General features: G+C 18.7%; 4 protein-coding genes across 4 annotated transcripts in view; 2 read left to right on the top strand and 2 right to left on the bottom strand.

The window, feature by feature from the left end:
- Positions 1-1,303, bottom strand: part of PF3D7_1226700 (uncharacterized protein) — a gene marked incomplete at both ends in the record, with an annotated part of 1,911 nt that extends 608 nt beyond the window's left edge. The window contains one exon of the mRNA XM_001350628.1: positions 1-1,303. This exon is cut by the window's left edge and continues 608 nt beyond it. Within this exon, the coding sequence (XP_001350664.1) occupies positions 1-1,303 (1,303 nt within the window).
- Positions 1,304-3,724: 2,421 nt separating this feature from the next.
- On the top strand, positions 3,725-4,633 carry PF3D7_1226600 (proliferating cell nuclear antigen 2; the record flags this gene model as incomplete). The annotated part of the gene is made up of 2 exons (XM_001350627.1): positions 3,725-3,903; positions 4,018-4,633. 2 exons carry the CDS (start codon positions 3,725-3,727, stop codon positions 4,631-4,633), a joined length of 795 nt encoding a protein of 264 aa, XP_001350663.1.
- An 891-nt stretch (positions 4,634-5,524) lies between these two features.
- On the bottom strand, positions 5,525-10,042 carry PF3D7_1226500 (heptatricopeptide repeat and RAP domain-containing protein, putative; the record flags this gene model as incomplete). The annotated part of the gene is made up of 1 exon (XM_001350626.1): positions 5,525-10,042. The coding sequence occupies one exon, from the start codon at positions 10,040-10,042 to the stop codon at positions 5,525-5,527; it is 4,518 nt and encodes a 1,505-aa protein (XP_001350662.1).
- Positions 10,043-11,191: 1,149 nt separating this feature from the next.
- PF3D7_1226400 (conserved Plasmodium protein, unknown function) overlaps positions 11,192-12,500 on the top strand; it is a gene marked incomplete at both ends in the record, with an annotated part of 3,840 nt that continues 2,531 nt past the window's right edge. The window contains 2 exons of the mRNA XM_001350625.2: positions 11,192-11,431; positions 11,929-12,500. The exon at positions 11,929-12,500 is cut by the window's right edge and continues 475 nt beyond it. Of these exons, the coding sequence (XP_001350661.2) occupies positions 11,192-11,431; positions 11,929-12,500 (812 nt within the window). The remainder of the gene's footprint in view (positions 11,432-11,928) is intronic.

Raw genomic sequence — 12,500 nt, 5'->3', positions numbered from 1 at the left:
ATGAAGTAAAGAAATTATGGTCCATATGTAATTCTTCAATATTGCTATTACATCCAACTATACCACTGATTATATTTTTATGACCTATAATTGAATTTGTACATTTATTATTTATACGATTATCCCATACATTAATTAAATTATCACTTCCAACGGATATAAAAAACGAATTATATTTATTACAATAAATATCCATAACGCTTTTAAAATGACTTATACTATTTTTATCTCCAAATCCTGTAAAAGAATTTTTATTTCCTTTATAAATATGGACCTTTTCCCCCTTAATAATATCCCACTCAATAATACAAGCATCTTTTCCACCAGTATAAATAGTATTAATTGATGTATTTTCAAAAAATTTAGGTTCCATAATAATATCATCCTTATTATGATTATTCGACATGTCCTCTTCACCACAATAATTGTTATTATGAATATCATTTATATTATTATTTTCATTGTTCTGGTAGAAAAATTTTCCATTGTTATATCCATTATACTTGTTTACATTGTGTTCATTTTTATATTCATATTGATCAACGAATGATAAGTTATAATCTGGTGAAGCTACACAAGTAACACTTTTCTTATGACCATAATAAAAGATAAGATTTTTATTGTCACATAAAATATTGTTATGTATATTAATGTTATTATTATTATCATTACATTGTTGGGTTTTTAATTTAAATTCATTTTTATTATTCCTATTTGTTACATTTGATGATAATTTTTCATCATAAAAAATTTTTATTTTATTTCCTAAATTTAATAAATGTTTTTTACTTTGAGATTTCTCATTATCTATTAATACATTGCTTACTTTTTTTTTTTTTTTTTTCTTATCACTTTCTTCATCAGACGAAAAAGGATCGTCACTTAATTTATCATCAATAGATTTTTGTGATTCTGCACTATGTATGGATTGTGCTTCATCGGAGGAATCTTCTTCCTCATTATCTTCATCACTACTCTCAATTCCCATGTCTTTTAAATATTTTTTAGCTAGATATATTTTCCTTTCTTCTGGATTATTAAACACATTTTCATATTCATTGTCATCATTCTCTTCATCTACATTTTTATTATTATTTATATCTTCATCACTATAATCTTCCTCATCATAATTTAATTTTTTCTTCTTATTTAAAAAAGTTACATTATTATCAGAGTCTTGCGAGGAAAGGATGTCATCGGATTCGATTTCTGAATCGTCAATATTTTTATTAGCCTTATTTTTTTCATTTCCTTTTTTATTTTTTACAAAATGTTTTTTTTTTCTTTTATTTTGAAACTTCATTTTGTGATAAAAAAAATTTGTTGCTTTGTTTTTTTTTGTTTTGATTTGATTTGCTTTGATTTGCTTTGTTTTGCTTTGTTTTGTTTTGTTTTGTTTTGTTTTGCTTTGCTTTGCTTTACTTTTTTTTTTTTTTAATTCATTTGTATATTGGATATATAATCAAATATATATTTTATATTAGAAAATATGGATATTTAAAATAATAAGAAAGAAACTTTATAAAAAAATATAACAATTATAAATAATATATATATATATATATATATTATATATATATATATATATTGTTATATATGTTTACAAATTATATTATTGCAATTTTAATCATTATTACAAAGTAATTTCTTCCTTTTTATAATATATTTTTAACATATTAAAAAAAAAAAAATTCTCTTTCTTTTTTTCCTTCATTAAAATGTTTATATTATAAATAAAATATTGTTATATATATTCAATTATATTTTATTATTATATACATATTTGTTGTTTAGAATATGATGAAAAATTATAAACAATTATTATATTATCCTATATTTTTTTATAACGACAACATATAAATTTTATATTTTTTAAAAACTACTTTTTTGATATATACATTATATTATATTATATTATATTTATTATATTATTATTTTATTTTATTTTATTTTTTTTAAGGGGGAAAAAATAAATTACAATAATAAAAATATATATTATATAATTAATATATATAAATCTTGTAAGTATTATATATAATTAAATACATAGTTATGACTGTAATTATTTATTGTTTGGCATATCTCCTTTTATTGCCCATATAAATATACATTATATAAAAAAATATATTTTCGTATGGAAATAAATTTAAATAAATACATATATATATATATAATATAATATAATAACTGTTTTAATTGAATGTAAATTATATATATAAATGTTTTTTTTTTTCAGATAATAGGATATATCAATTTATTATTGTTTTCTTTTTTCATAAATTTAAAAAAGATATTGGTTAAATTTATATGTAACGATTTTGTTATTGTTTTTTTTTTTTTAAATATGTATATAAATCTTTATTTATTTATATCTCGATTGACAATACGTTTAACATATAAAATATATTTTCAGTATTTATAATGAGTGATCATATTTTATATGAGAGAAAAAGATAAAACACACCTACATAAAATTATAATACAACGTAAAAATAATCTTTTTTTTTAAAAACAAGACGCTTTATAAAAATTTTCCGGCATATACATATATATAAATATATATATATATATATATATATATATATATTTATTTATTTATTTATTTTCCTTTCGTGTAATATTTAAAAAGATAAAAATGAAGAAACATATATTTTTCCCTCTCCATTTAAAAAAAAAAGTCATATATATGAAGGTTGTATATAATAATATTGTTTATATTTATTTTGATATTTTTATAATTAGATGCTAGCTATATTTTTCAATTTATATATAAATTATAATAAAAGAAGGAAAAAAAAAAAAAAAAAGGATTGATTTGAAATATAATTTACATATAAAATGATTTTATACTATCTTTCATATAAATGTAAATAATAAATATAATAAATCTTCTGATGAAATTTATGTTCTTCCTCATAAAATTAGTAAAAAAATATATATATATAAATATATATTATTTTTTTTATATATTTATGTCACATATATTAAAAGTTAATATTTTTTTCTTTTATACTTAGACAATGTATATAATAAGTATTAACTAAATACAATATAATGATATACATAAAAAAAAATATATATATATATATATAATAATATAATAATATATTAAAATATTTATATGTTTAAAAATTAATATATATATAAATGTTCATATATATATATATATAACATATATCACTTATTTATATATATATTTTTTGTGCTATCTTTAATTCTTAATATGAAATTTATATATCTTTCCTTGGGGTGATAAAAAAAAAAAAAATAATAAATAAATAATAAATAATAAAATAAAATGAAATAAAAAAGGAATACACATCTGTATATGAAATTATATGCATATATATTAATTTTTTTTTTTTTTTTTTTTTTTTTTTTAAATGATGAAAATAAAACATTTTTAGTATATATCACATTGCACTTTTTTTTTTTTTTTTTTTTTTTTTTTTTTTTTTTCAAAAAATTTAAAAATTTGGTGAATGATCAATAATTTTCACATCTAAATTCTTACATAATAGGTTTTAAAATAATTAAGGATTAAATAATAAAATAAATATAAATAAATATAAATGAATAAATATAAATAAATATAAATAAATAAATATAAATAAATAGATAAAAATAAATATATTAATATATAATAACTTTAATTAATATAAATAATACCAATATATATATATATATATATATTTATATAAATAAAAAAATTCACTTAATCAAAATGTTTGAATGCAGAATAGATGGTCAATTTTTTAAAAAATTATTTGAAACGTTAAAAGATATATGTACAGAAGTAAATCTAGAATGTGATGAAAATGGAATCAAGATGCAATCTATGGATTGTAGTCATGTTTCACTGGTTGATTTGAATATCGTATCTGATTTTTTCCAACATTATAGGTAATATTTTTATAGTACTTAAGAATATATGTGTATATATATATATATATGTGTGTATATATATATTTATGTTATTGTGTCACATATAACCATTTAAACTTATTATTTATTTAGGTGTGATAAAAATTGCGTTTTAGGTATAAGCATTAATTTTATGCTAAAAATATTATCGGTGATAAAAGAAAAGTCGACCGTTTTTTTATTTAAAGAAGATAATGAAAATGATGCAGTTTTAAATATTGGAATTATTGATGAAGAAGAACAATCAAGTGCTGACGATTCTTTAGAAATACAAGTAAAATTAATTAATGCTCAAAAGGAACATTTAGAAATACCACAATCTGAATATCATTGTCAATGTACTATGAAATCTAAAAAGTTTCAAGAATTTACAAAATATCTTAATTCAATAGGTGATAATGTCTCTATATCTATGAAAAAAGATGCTATGATTTTAAGCACTACGGGATCAGATATTAAAGTTACAAAACAATTTACTAATGATATGACAGATATTTCTATTACTTGTACGAAATCTGTTTCTCAAGAATTTGCTACAAGATATCTAGTCATGTTCTCAAGAGCTTCATCATTATCAGATGAAGTATTAATATCGTTATCTCCTCATATACCTATATCTATCAAATTTAATTTTAAACAACAATTAACTGACCTACAAGATCCATCTCATTTGACTTTTTTCCTTGCACCAAAAATAGGAGACTACTAATATTGTAAAAATTGAAGTATACTCTTTTAAAAACAAAACAATTATATATATATATATATATATATATATGTGATTATATTAATGTCTTATATTTTTATTTATTATATATAACAATTTAGAAATATTCTCGACAATATTAAATTATTATCCCCTCACACACAAAAATAAAAAGAATTAATATATACATATATATATATATATATATATATATATATATATATATTATATAAAATGATAACCAAATTAGACTTATTAAAACACAATAGAGAAAATATTTCCATTTACTCGTATCAACATTTTATTTTATGTACCAAAGAAAATAAAGTATATATATTATATATATATTATATATATATATATATATATATATATATTTTTTTTTTTTTTTTTTTTTTTTTTTTTTTTTTTTTTTTTTTCTCCTTTTTTATATTATTTGAATATTTACAAAATTTTGACTTTATTTATATATAAATATATATTTTTACATATATGTATTTTCGTTTTTAAAACATTTGTCAAATATTTAATTATCTCTTTTTCTTTTTCATAAAAGTAAAATGACATATTTTTATTCTACTTGAAATATTGAAAAGATAAAAATTATGACTTCATAATATAGAAAAAAAAAAAAAACAAAAATTAAAAATAAAATAAATAAATAAATATATATATATATATATATATATATATATATGAGAAAAACCTATTAAATATGACAAACATTATAATATCATGCAAAAAATAATTTATAATGTATAATGTTTTACCTTCATTAAATATAGCCTAATACTGTTACAGCTATTTAAAAGACTAAATTATATATATATATATATATATATATATTTATTTATTTATTTATTTATTTATACATATAACGAATCTCATTTCGTTTTACTTACCCATATAGTCCTCTTGGTTGTCATAATCGCTCATCAAATCATCGGAGATATGATTAATCTTTTTAGCTTCATTTGCTTTCTTACAAAATATGTTATAATCATATTTTAATTTTGAGTCTTCTCTCATTTTCTTCATAAGATTTTGTTGACGTGTGTTCTTATTTTTTATTTGATTCAGGAAAATATTCTCTTCACTCACAACATAAAATTTAGGTAAATCGTTATTATAATTATCCTTCCTATTATTTGAGGTTGGTTCAGTTGATATTTGTTCAGTTTTATCTTTGGAATATATTAGCATTTTATTTTCTGTAAGTTGAATATTATTATTATTATTATTTTCATTGTGGGAATCTTTCATTTGAGAAATGTTTGATATTAAAGGTGTATCATAATATTTTTTTTTTTTGTTATTATAATTTGCATTTATTATGTTTATAAAATCGTGGAGAGATATATCCTGCTTCGTTATTTCTAAAATATTTTTTAAAACTTCGATTGCATATAATACTTTTTTTTTAAAAGTAAAACATTGATTCCATTCTTGATAAGGTATATGTATAACGTTCCAACCAAGTTTTTTTAAAATATAATCTTTAATAACAGAATTAATTGTCCGACTAAAACTTTCTTTATAAAAATGAGATATACCATCAACTTCTATAACAATATTTTTATTTAAAACTGTTTCAATTACTTTATGTTTTCTATCTTGTTCGTTTATAATTTTTTCTTTTTCTAACCTTTTCGATTTATAAATAATAGTATAATCATTTGAATTATTATTAGATAAATTATTACATATTCTTTGATCATCTTTATTATTGTTTTCGTGTTTTAAAATATTTAAATAATTATTATCTCCATTTTTCATTTCTATAAAATCTATTACTATATCCAATTGGTAAGGACCAAACAACACTTCACTTCTATGTCTTATGCCGACAATATTAAGAAATCGAGAAATATTTCGATGTGTTTTGGAAGATAAAATTAGATAATCTTGGATATGTAACTTAACATTTCTACATTTGAAAAAAAATGTTTTTAAATAAACAGGAAAATAAAAATAATTCAAAAAAAATGATCTTAAATATAAATCTACGACTTGTAATTGATATATACTTATTAGTGATATCTTCGTTCTATACTTTTCATTTAATATATATATTAAATTAAAAAATATGTTTAATTCGTTTTTATAAAATTCTTCCCTACCTAAGCTAATATTATTTTTATTTCTACATGTAGAATTATTATACGGATTATTATCTTGTGTCTTGGTTGAGCTGTGTTCTATGTCTTTAAATTTGTCATGGGGTTGATCGATACGATGATGAACATGTTCATTAATATAATTATTATTATAATTATGTGTATTATCACTATATGTATTATCTCTATATGTATTATCACTATATGTATTATCTCTATATGTATTATCACTATATGTATTATCTCTATATGTATTATCACTATATGTATTATCTCTATATGTATTATCTCTATATGTATTATCTCTATATGTATTATCACTATATGTATTATCTCTATATGTATTATCACTATATGTATTATCACTATATGTATTATCACTATATGTATTATCACTATATGTATTATATTTATCATTAATATCACCACTATCATCCATTTTATTATCATTTCCTTTCCTTTTATTATTATTTTCCATCATTATTATATATTTTGTATCCTTATTAACACTATCATTCATATGATTACACTTATTCTTCCCAATTTTATTTTCACCACTATCCACTGGAACAGATCCAACGTGCTGTTTATTTTTGTTGTGTGGATCAGCACTTTTGATATTGTCGTAATGAAGTTTTTTCATATGGAAATAATACATAAAGGAAAAAACCAAATTGCTTAATTCCTTTTCATCAAATTGATGTATAAACATTATAATTTTCTTAAATATAAAATCATAAAAAGGCTCGTGATAATAACATAATTTGGTATAAGAATTAAAAAGTTGAGATATAATCTTTGGATTGAATTCATAATTATTTATAAGAATTATTTTATTTACTTTATATAAAAATATGACATCTCTATATAAAAAGTTTGATAAAGAATAACATACTAATGACAAATCAGATAAATTCAAATTATTAATATGTATACTTAACATTTGTAAACATTTCTTAACAAATTTATAGGAATATATTTTTAATTTACTTAACGAATATAATAATAGTACCATTTGAAATGGTTTTAATGTATCCACTTTTTCTATACAATCCTTTAATAATATCTGATATATTTTTTTATCTTTCAAATTTAATTTTAATAAACCATATATCATAAAACTTAATGATTCGTTTGTTAAGACTTCGTTGTTTTTCTTTTTCTTTCTAATAATATAACTAATAAAATGATGCAAATTTTTATTTCCGACATTGACTTTTCCATACGAATTAATAAATGTACACAAGGAAAAAAAATCAAAATTATCATTACAATTATTATTATTATTATTATGTTTGTACAATTCATTTTTATTACTAATTGATATTCCTTCCTTTTCAATAATATCCTTTTCATTTATTTTATCTTCTTTTTTTTCTTCTTTTTCTTCTTTTTCTTCTTTTTCATTTTTTTTTTTTCTTTTTATACAAATTTTATTAGCAACTCCATTTTTGTTACTCTCCGTTTCTATCAAGTTGCTGTTCATTATTTTATTATTCCTTCTAACTATTTTATTCCTTTCATTTATTTTTTTTATTAACATCCTATAAAGTACTGTATATATTTTGTCATCCTTCAAACCGACCTTACTAAATGAATAAGCTAATTGTTGTAGGGATAATACATCAAATTGGTAATTTAAAAATTTGGAACCAATTGTTGCACGATATAAAAATTCATCAATAATATAGGTAAATAAGATTTTATCTTTTCTATTTAAACGTACAAGGGAGTTAGCCAAATTACTCATTTCGATATTTTTAAATTTATGTATCTTTTTAATACACTCCTTAACAATGTTGTCTAATAATATTTCGTTATTTATTTGAATTTGAGAAAAGGAATGAATAATATTGCTCAATGATTGTGCAGAAAATTTGGACACATTATTTATTATATATGGAGTTAAACAATGAAATAATTGATTATCATAATATTCTAATCTTATTAATGAATTTAGTATTACAGAAACATCCTTTGGTTCTAATATTTGGTTTCCTATTAATTTCTTCTTTCTAATACTTTTCTTATTTTCAATATTGGTTTCTTCAACCTTGACAATTTCTTTTACATTCTTTTTATCAATATGAACCATTTCAACAATTTTGTTATTGTCTCTACCTAGTTCATCAAACGTATTTAATTCATCTTCTTCTTTGTTATTTTCATTAAGTAAAGAGCGATTATTTGTATCCTCATTTACATTTTCAACATTGTAAAGATTAAGTTTTTTTTTTTTTTCTTCACTCCGGTACATATATGTATTATTTCCATGTTCCCTTGTCATAACATTATTTGTTAAATTTGTGAATTTTTGCGGCTGTAACTTTACTTTAATTTTATCACATATTACTTTACAGAGCTTATTATTTTTAAGACCTAGTTTTACAAAGGTATTTAAAACAATAGCTGTCTGGTGAAATTCATAAGAATCAATATTCAAAATCACATGTTTTGTTACCACATTAGATAGAGTGGTATTATGTTTGTTCATTTTTACTAAACAATAAAAGATGATGGTAACATCTTTTGGTTGATAATTCAAAATATATTTTGAAAAAATAGGAATGCATTTTTTATATATTTCATCAATAAGTTTTTCATCATATATTTTAAGATAAGAAAATATCGATATTAATTCTCTAATATTCCAAGGTTTTACATTTTCATTATTTATATTATTTAAAAATGTTTGAGATAAATTTTTAATTAGAACAGTTGGTCTTGATTTACTAAAATTATATAATTGAAATAATTTACTGATACTTGTAATATCAAAATTTTGATATATTCTTTTGATTTGTTGATGTAATAATAAATTTAATTCTTTATTATTTCTTTTTATAATTTTTAATGTTTTATAAATACTTACAAATTCATATGGTAAAAGACAACCAACATATTTTTTTGTGCATTCAAATAAATTATCTAAAAAATCTTGTGGTAATTTATTTAATTCTTCTTTTTTTCGAATATGTTTATAAATATTTAATAACTCCTTTTTACTTTTCTTGTCTAAATCGTTTTTATCGAATGGAATTTTTTTATATTCTAATTTGACATCCTTATCATTAAAAGGAATAACAATGATTTTTCTATACCTTGTATTATTATTATAATTATTATTATTATTATTATTATTATTATTATAATTGTTGTGATTATTTATGGAAGAATATTGTATCAACGCTTTTTTATAAATTGAAAAGTTGGATGAAAAAAATATATGATATCCATATTTATTGTTATGATACTTACTAAAAAAACAAACTGAAGAAGCTTTTTTTTGAAACATCTTTTTAAAATTATCATTTTCTTTTTTTCTTTTTTTTGATAAAAAAATGAAATGGATTCTATAAAGTTTGGAACTAATCAAGTGATATCACAAAATATATTGAATATAAAGATATTTATATGTTTAACATTAACTTTGATTAGATAATTAAAAAAAAAAAAAAAAAAAAAAAAAAAAAAAAAAAAAAAAAAAAAAAAAAAAAAAAAAAATTTAACATATATCCATCTACTTATAAATTGGAGCATTTATTATAAAAAAAAAATAAAGTGATATAATATGATATAATGTAATTTCCTTTTACAATTATATGGGTGTGTTTATACCTATAGAATAATTTAAACCCATGTGTGTACTGTATTTAAAAATTTCTGTAAATAATTATCTTCCTATGAAAAATTATAAACTCTACAAAATAAATATATTTATATATGAAGATATAAAATGTTTATTCTAACGATGGTCAGTAAAAACATATGTTTGTCGTCATTTCTACAATGGTAAGAACATATATATTATAAATATATAAATATATATATATATATATATATATATATATATATATATTATTATTATATATTTATGTATGTGTTCATATTTTAATACTAACATTAATTATAAAAAAAGAAACATTTTCTTAATAATGTACATCCTTAGATAAAATAAGATATTCATTTTTTTACCACAAGGAAATTTTTAATTCGTAGGATATAATATTATATATATATATATATTATATGTATATATCATATGTACATATATAAATATATGTATATATATATATATATATTTTTTTTTTTTTATGTATACATTATTAAGTGCAAGTAGGGAAAAAAAAAAAAAAAAAAAAAAAATATTCATAATAACAAATGTAATATTTTCTTATAAATTATACATAATAAAAAAATATTTAGTACATAATATTATATTTAAAAAAAAAAAAAAAAAAAAAAAAAATATATATATATATATATATATATATATATATATATATATATATATATATATATATAACGAATTTTTTATTATCCCATAAATAATAGCTATTATATATATATATATATAATATATATGTAAGTAATACTTATTATATATTAATAAGTAATAAATAATATTATATATATATATATATATGTTATAGTAGTTATAATAATGAATAGTAATTATTTAATTGAAAAAGAGCAAAATGCCTTAATTAATAAGAAAGGTTCAGATGAAATTAAAATAAAGTCAAACAATGAAGTAGAAGAAAAGGAAAATGATAAGAAGGAAGAAAATGTCGCACATGATAAAAGTCAGCAAAATAAAAAACTATTAAAAAAGAATAAAAGGAGCACAACAATTTCGACATATTCTCCAGCATATATATCGGAACCAATATATCAGTGGGAGGTAATAAAATTATATTGAAAGAATAACAAAATAGATAAAAATAATAATTATAATCATGACATGTTGTTTGTTACTAGTTCGTATTATTATATATAACATGATGGGGGCATAAAATTAATACATAAATGATATAAATATATAAATAAATAAATAAATAAATATATATATATATATATAGTAGTACATTTTTTTGTTTTTCTTTTAAAATATTTCTCATTGTGTGTTTATAATTTTCCAATTCTCATAAAATATATATAATAATGTTGTCATTTTGACTATATTTTGGAGATGATATTTTTGTAACACACGTATACTTGTATATGCACATATTCATGACATTATTCATATTGATTTTATTCCTTTATATTTTTATATTTTACATTTTTACATTTTAAAATTTTTACATTTTTATATTTTTACATTTTTATATTTTATATTTTTACATTTTTATATTTTACATTTTTACATTTTTGGAATTTTTTTTTTTTTTTTTTTAGGTTTCGAGCAGTGATAAAATATTTTATGACAAGATCAACGATTTGATCATTCATCAGAACGTTTCAACAAAAGCGCTTTTAGTAACGGACATAAAAAAGAACAAATTAAATTATAATGGAGTATATGTAAAATTTGATAAGGATATATGTGAGCATATATGTTTTTGTCAGAATGGGAGTTTTTTTTTATACTATATTGTTAATCCGAATAGAATAGAAATATCTGATATATTAAATAACCATAATATATATTTAAATGTAGATATAAATAAATTGAATGAATATGAAATATTGAGTGTTTTTTGGATATACAACGAGACTATAAGAAAACAAGATGAAAATATGAGTTTTTGTGATTTTGTTGTTGTTACAAATAATTCCGTTGAAATATTTAAGATATCTTTTGATAATTTAATAATAACACCTATAAAAAAGCATTTTATAAAATCTAAACATTGTTGGTATGATGAAAAAAGTTCTTATATATGTTTATTATCAGCAAATAAAAGTAATGTGATACTTCCATATTTATTAAGTAATAATAATGTGATTAAATTATCAAAAATTGAATT

Source organism: Plasmodium falciparum, assembly GCF_000002765.6.
Source record: "Plasmodium falciparum 3D7 genome assembly, chromosome: 12".
Lineage (NCBI taxonomy): Eukaryota > Apicomplexa > Aconoidasida > Haemosporida > Plasmodiidae > Plasmodium > Plasmodium falciparum.
Note: the sequence above shows the minus strand (reverse complement) of the source record. Positions and strands in the feature narration are given on the sequence as shown.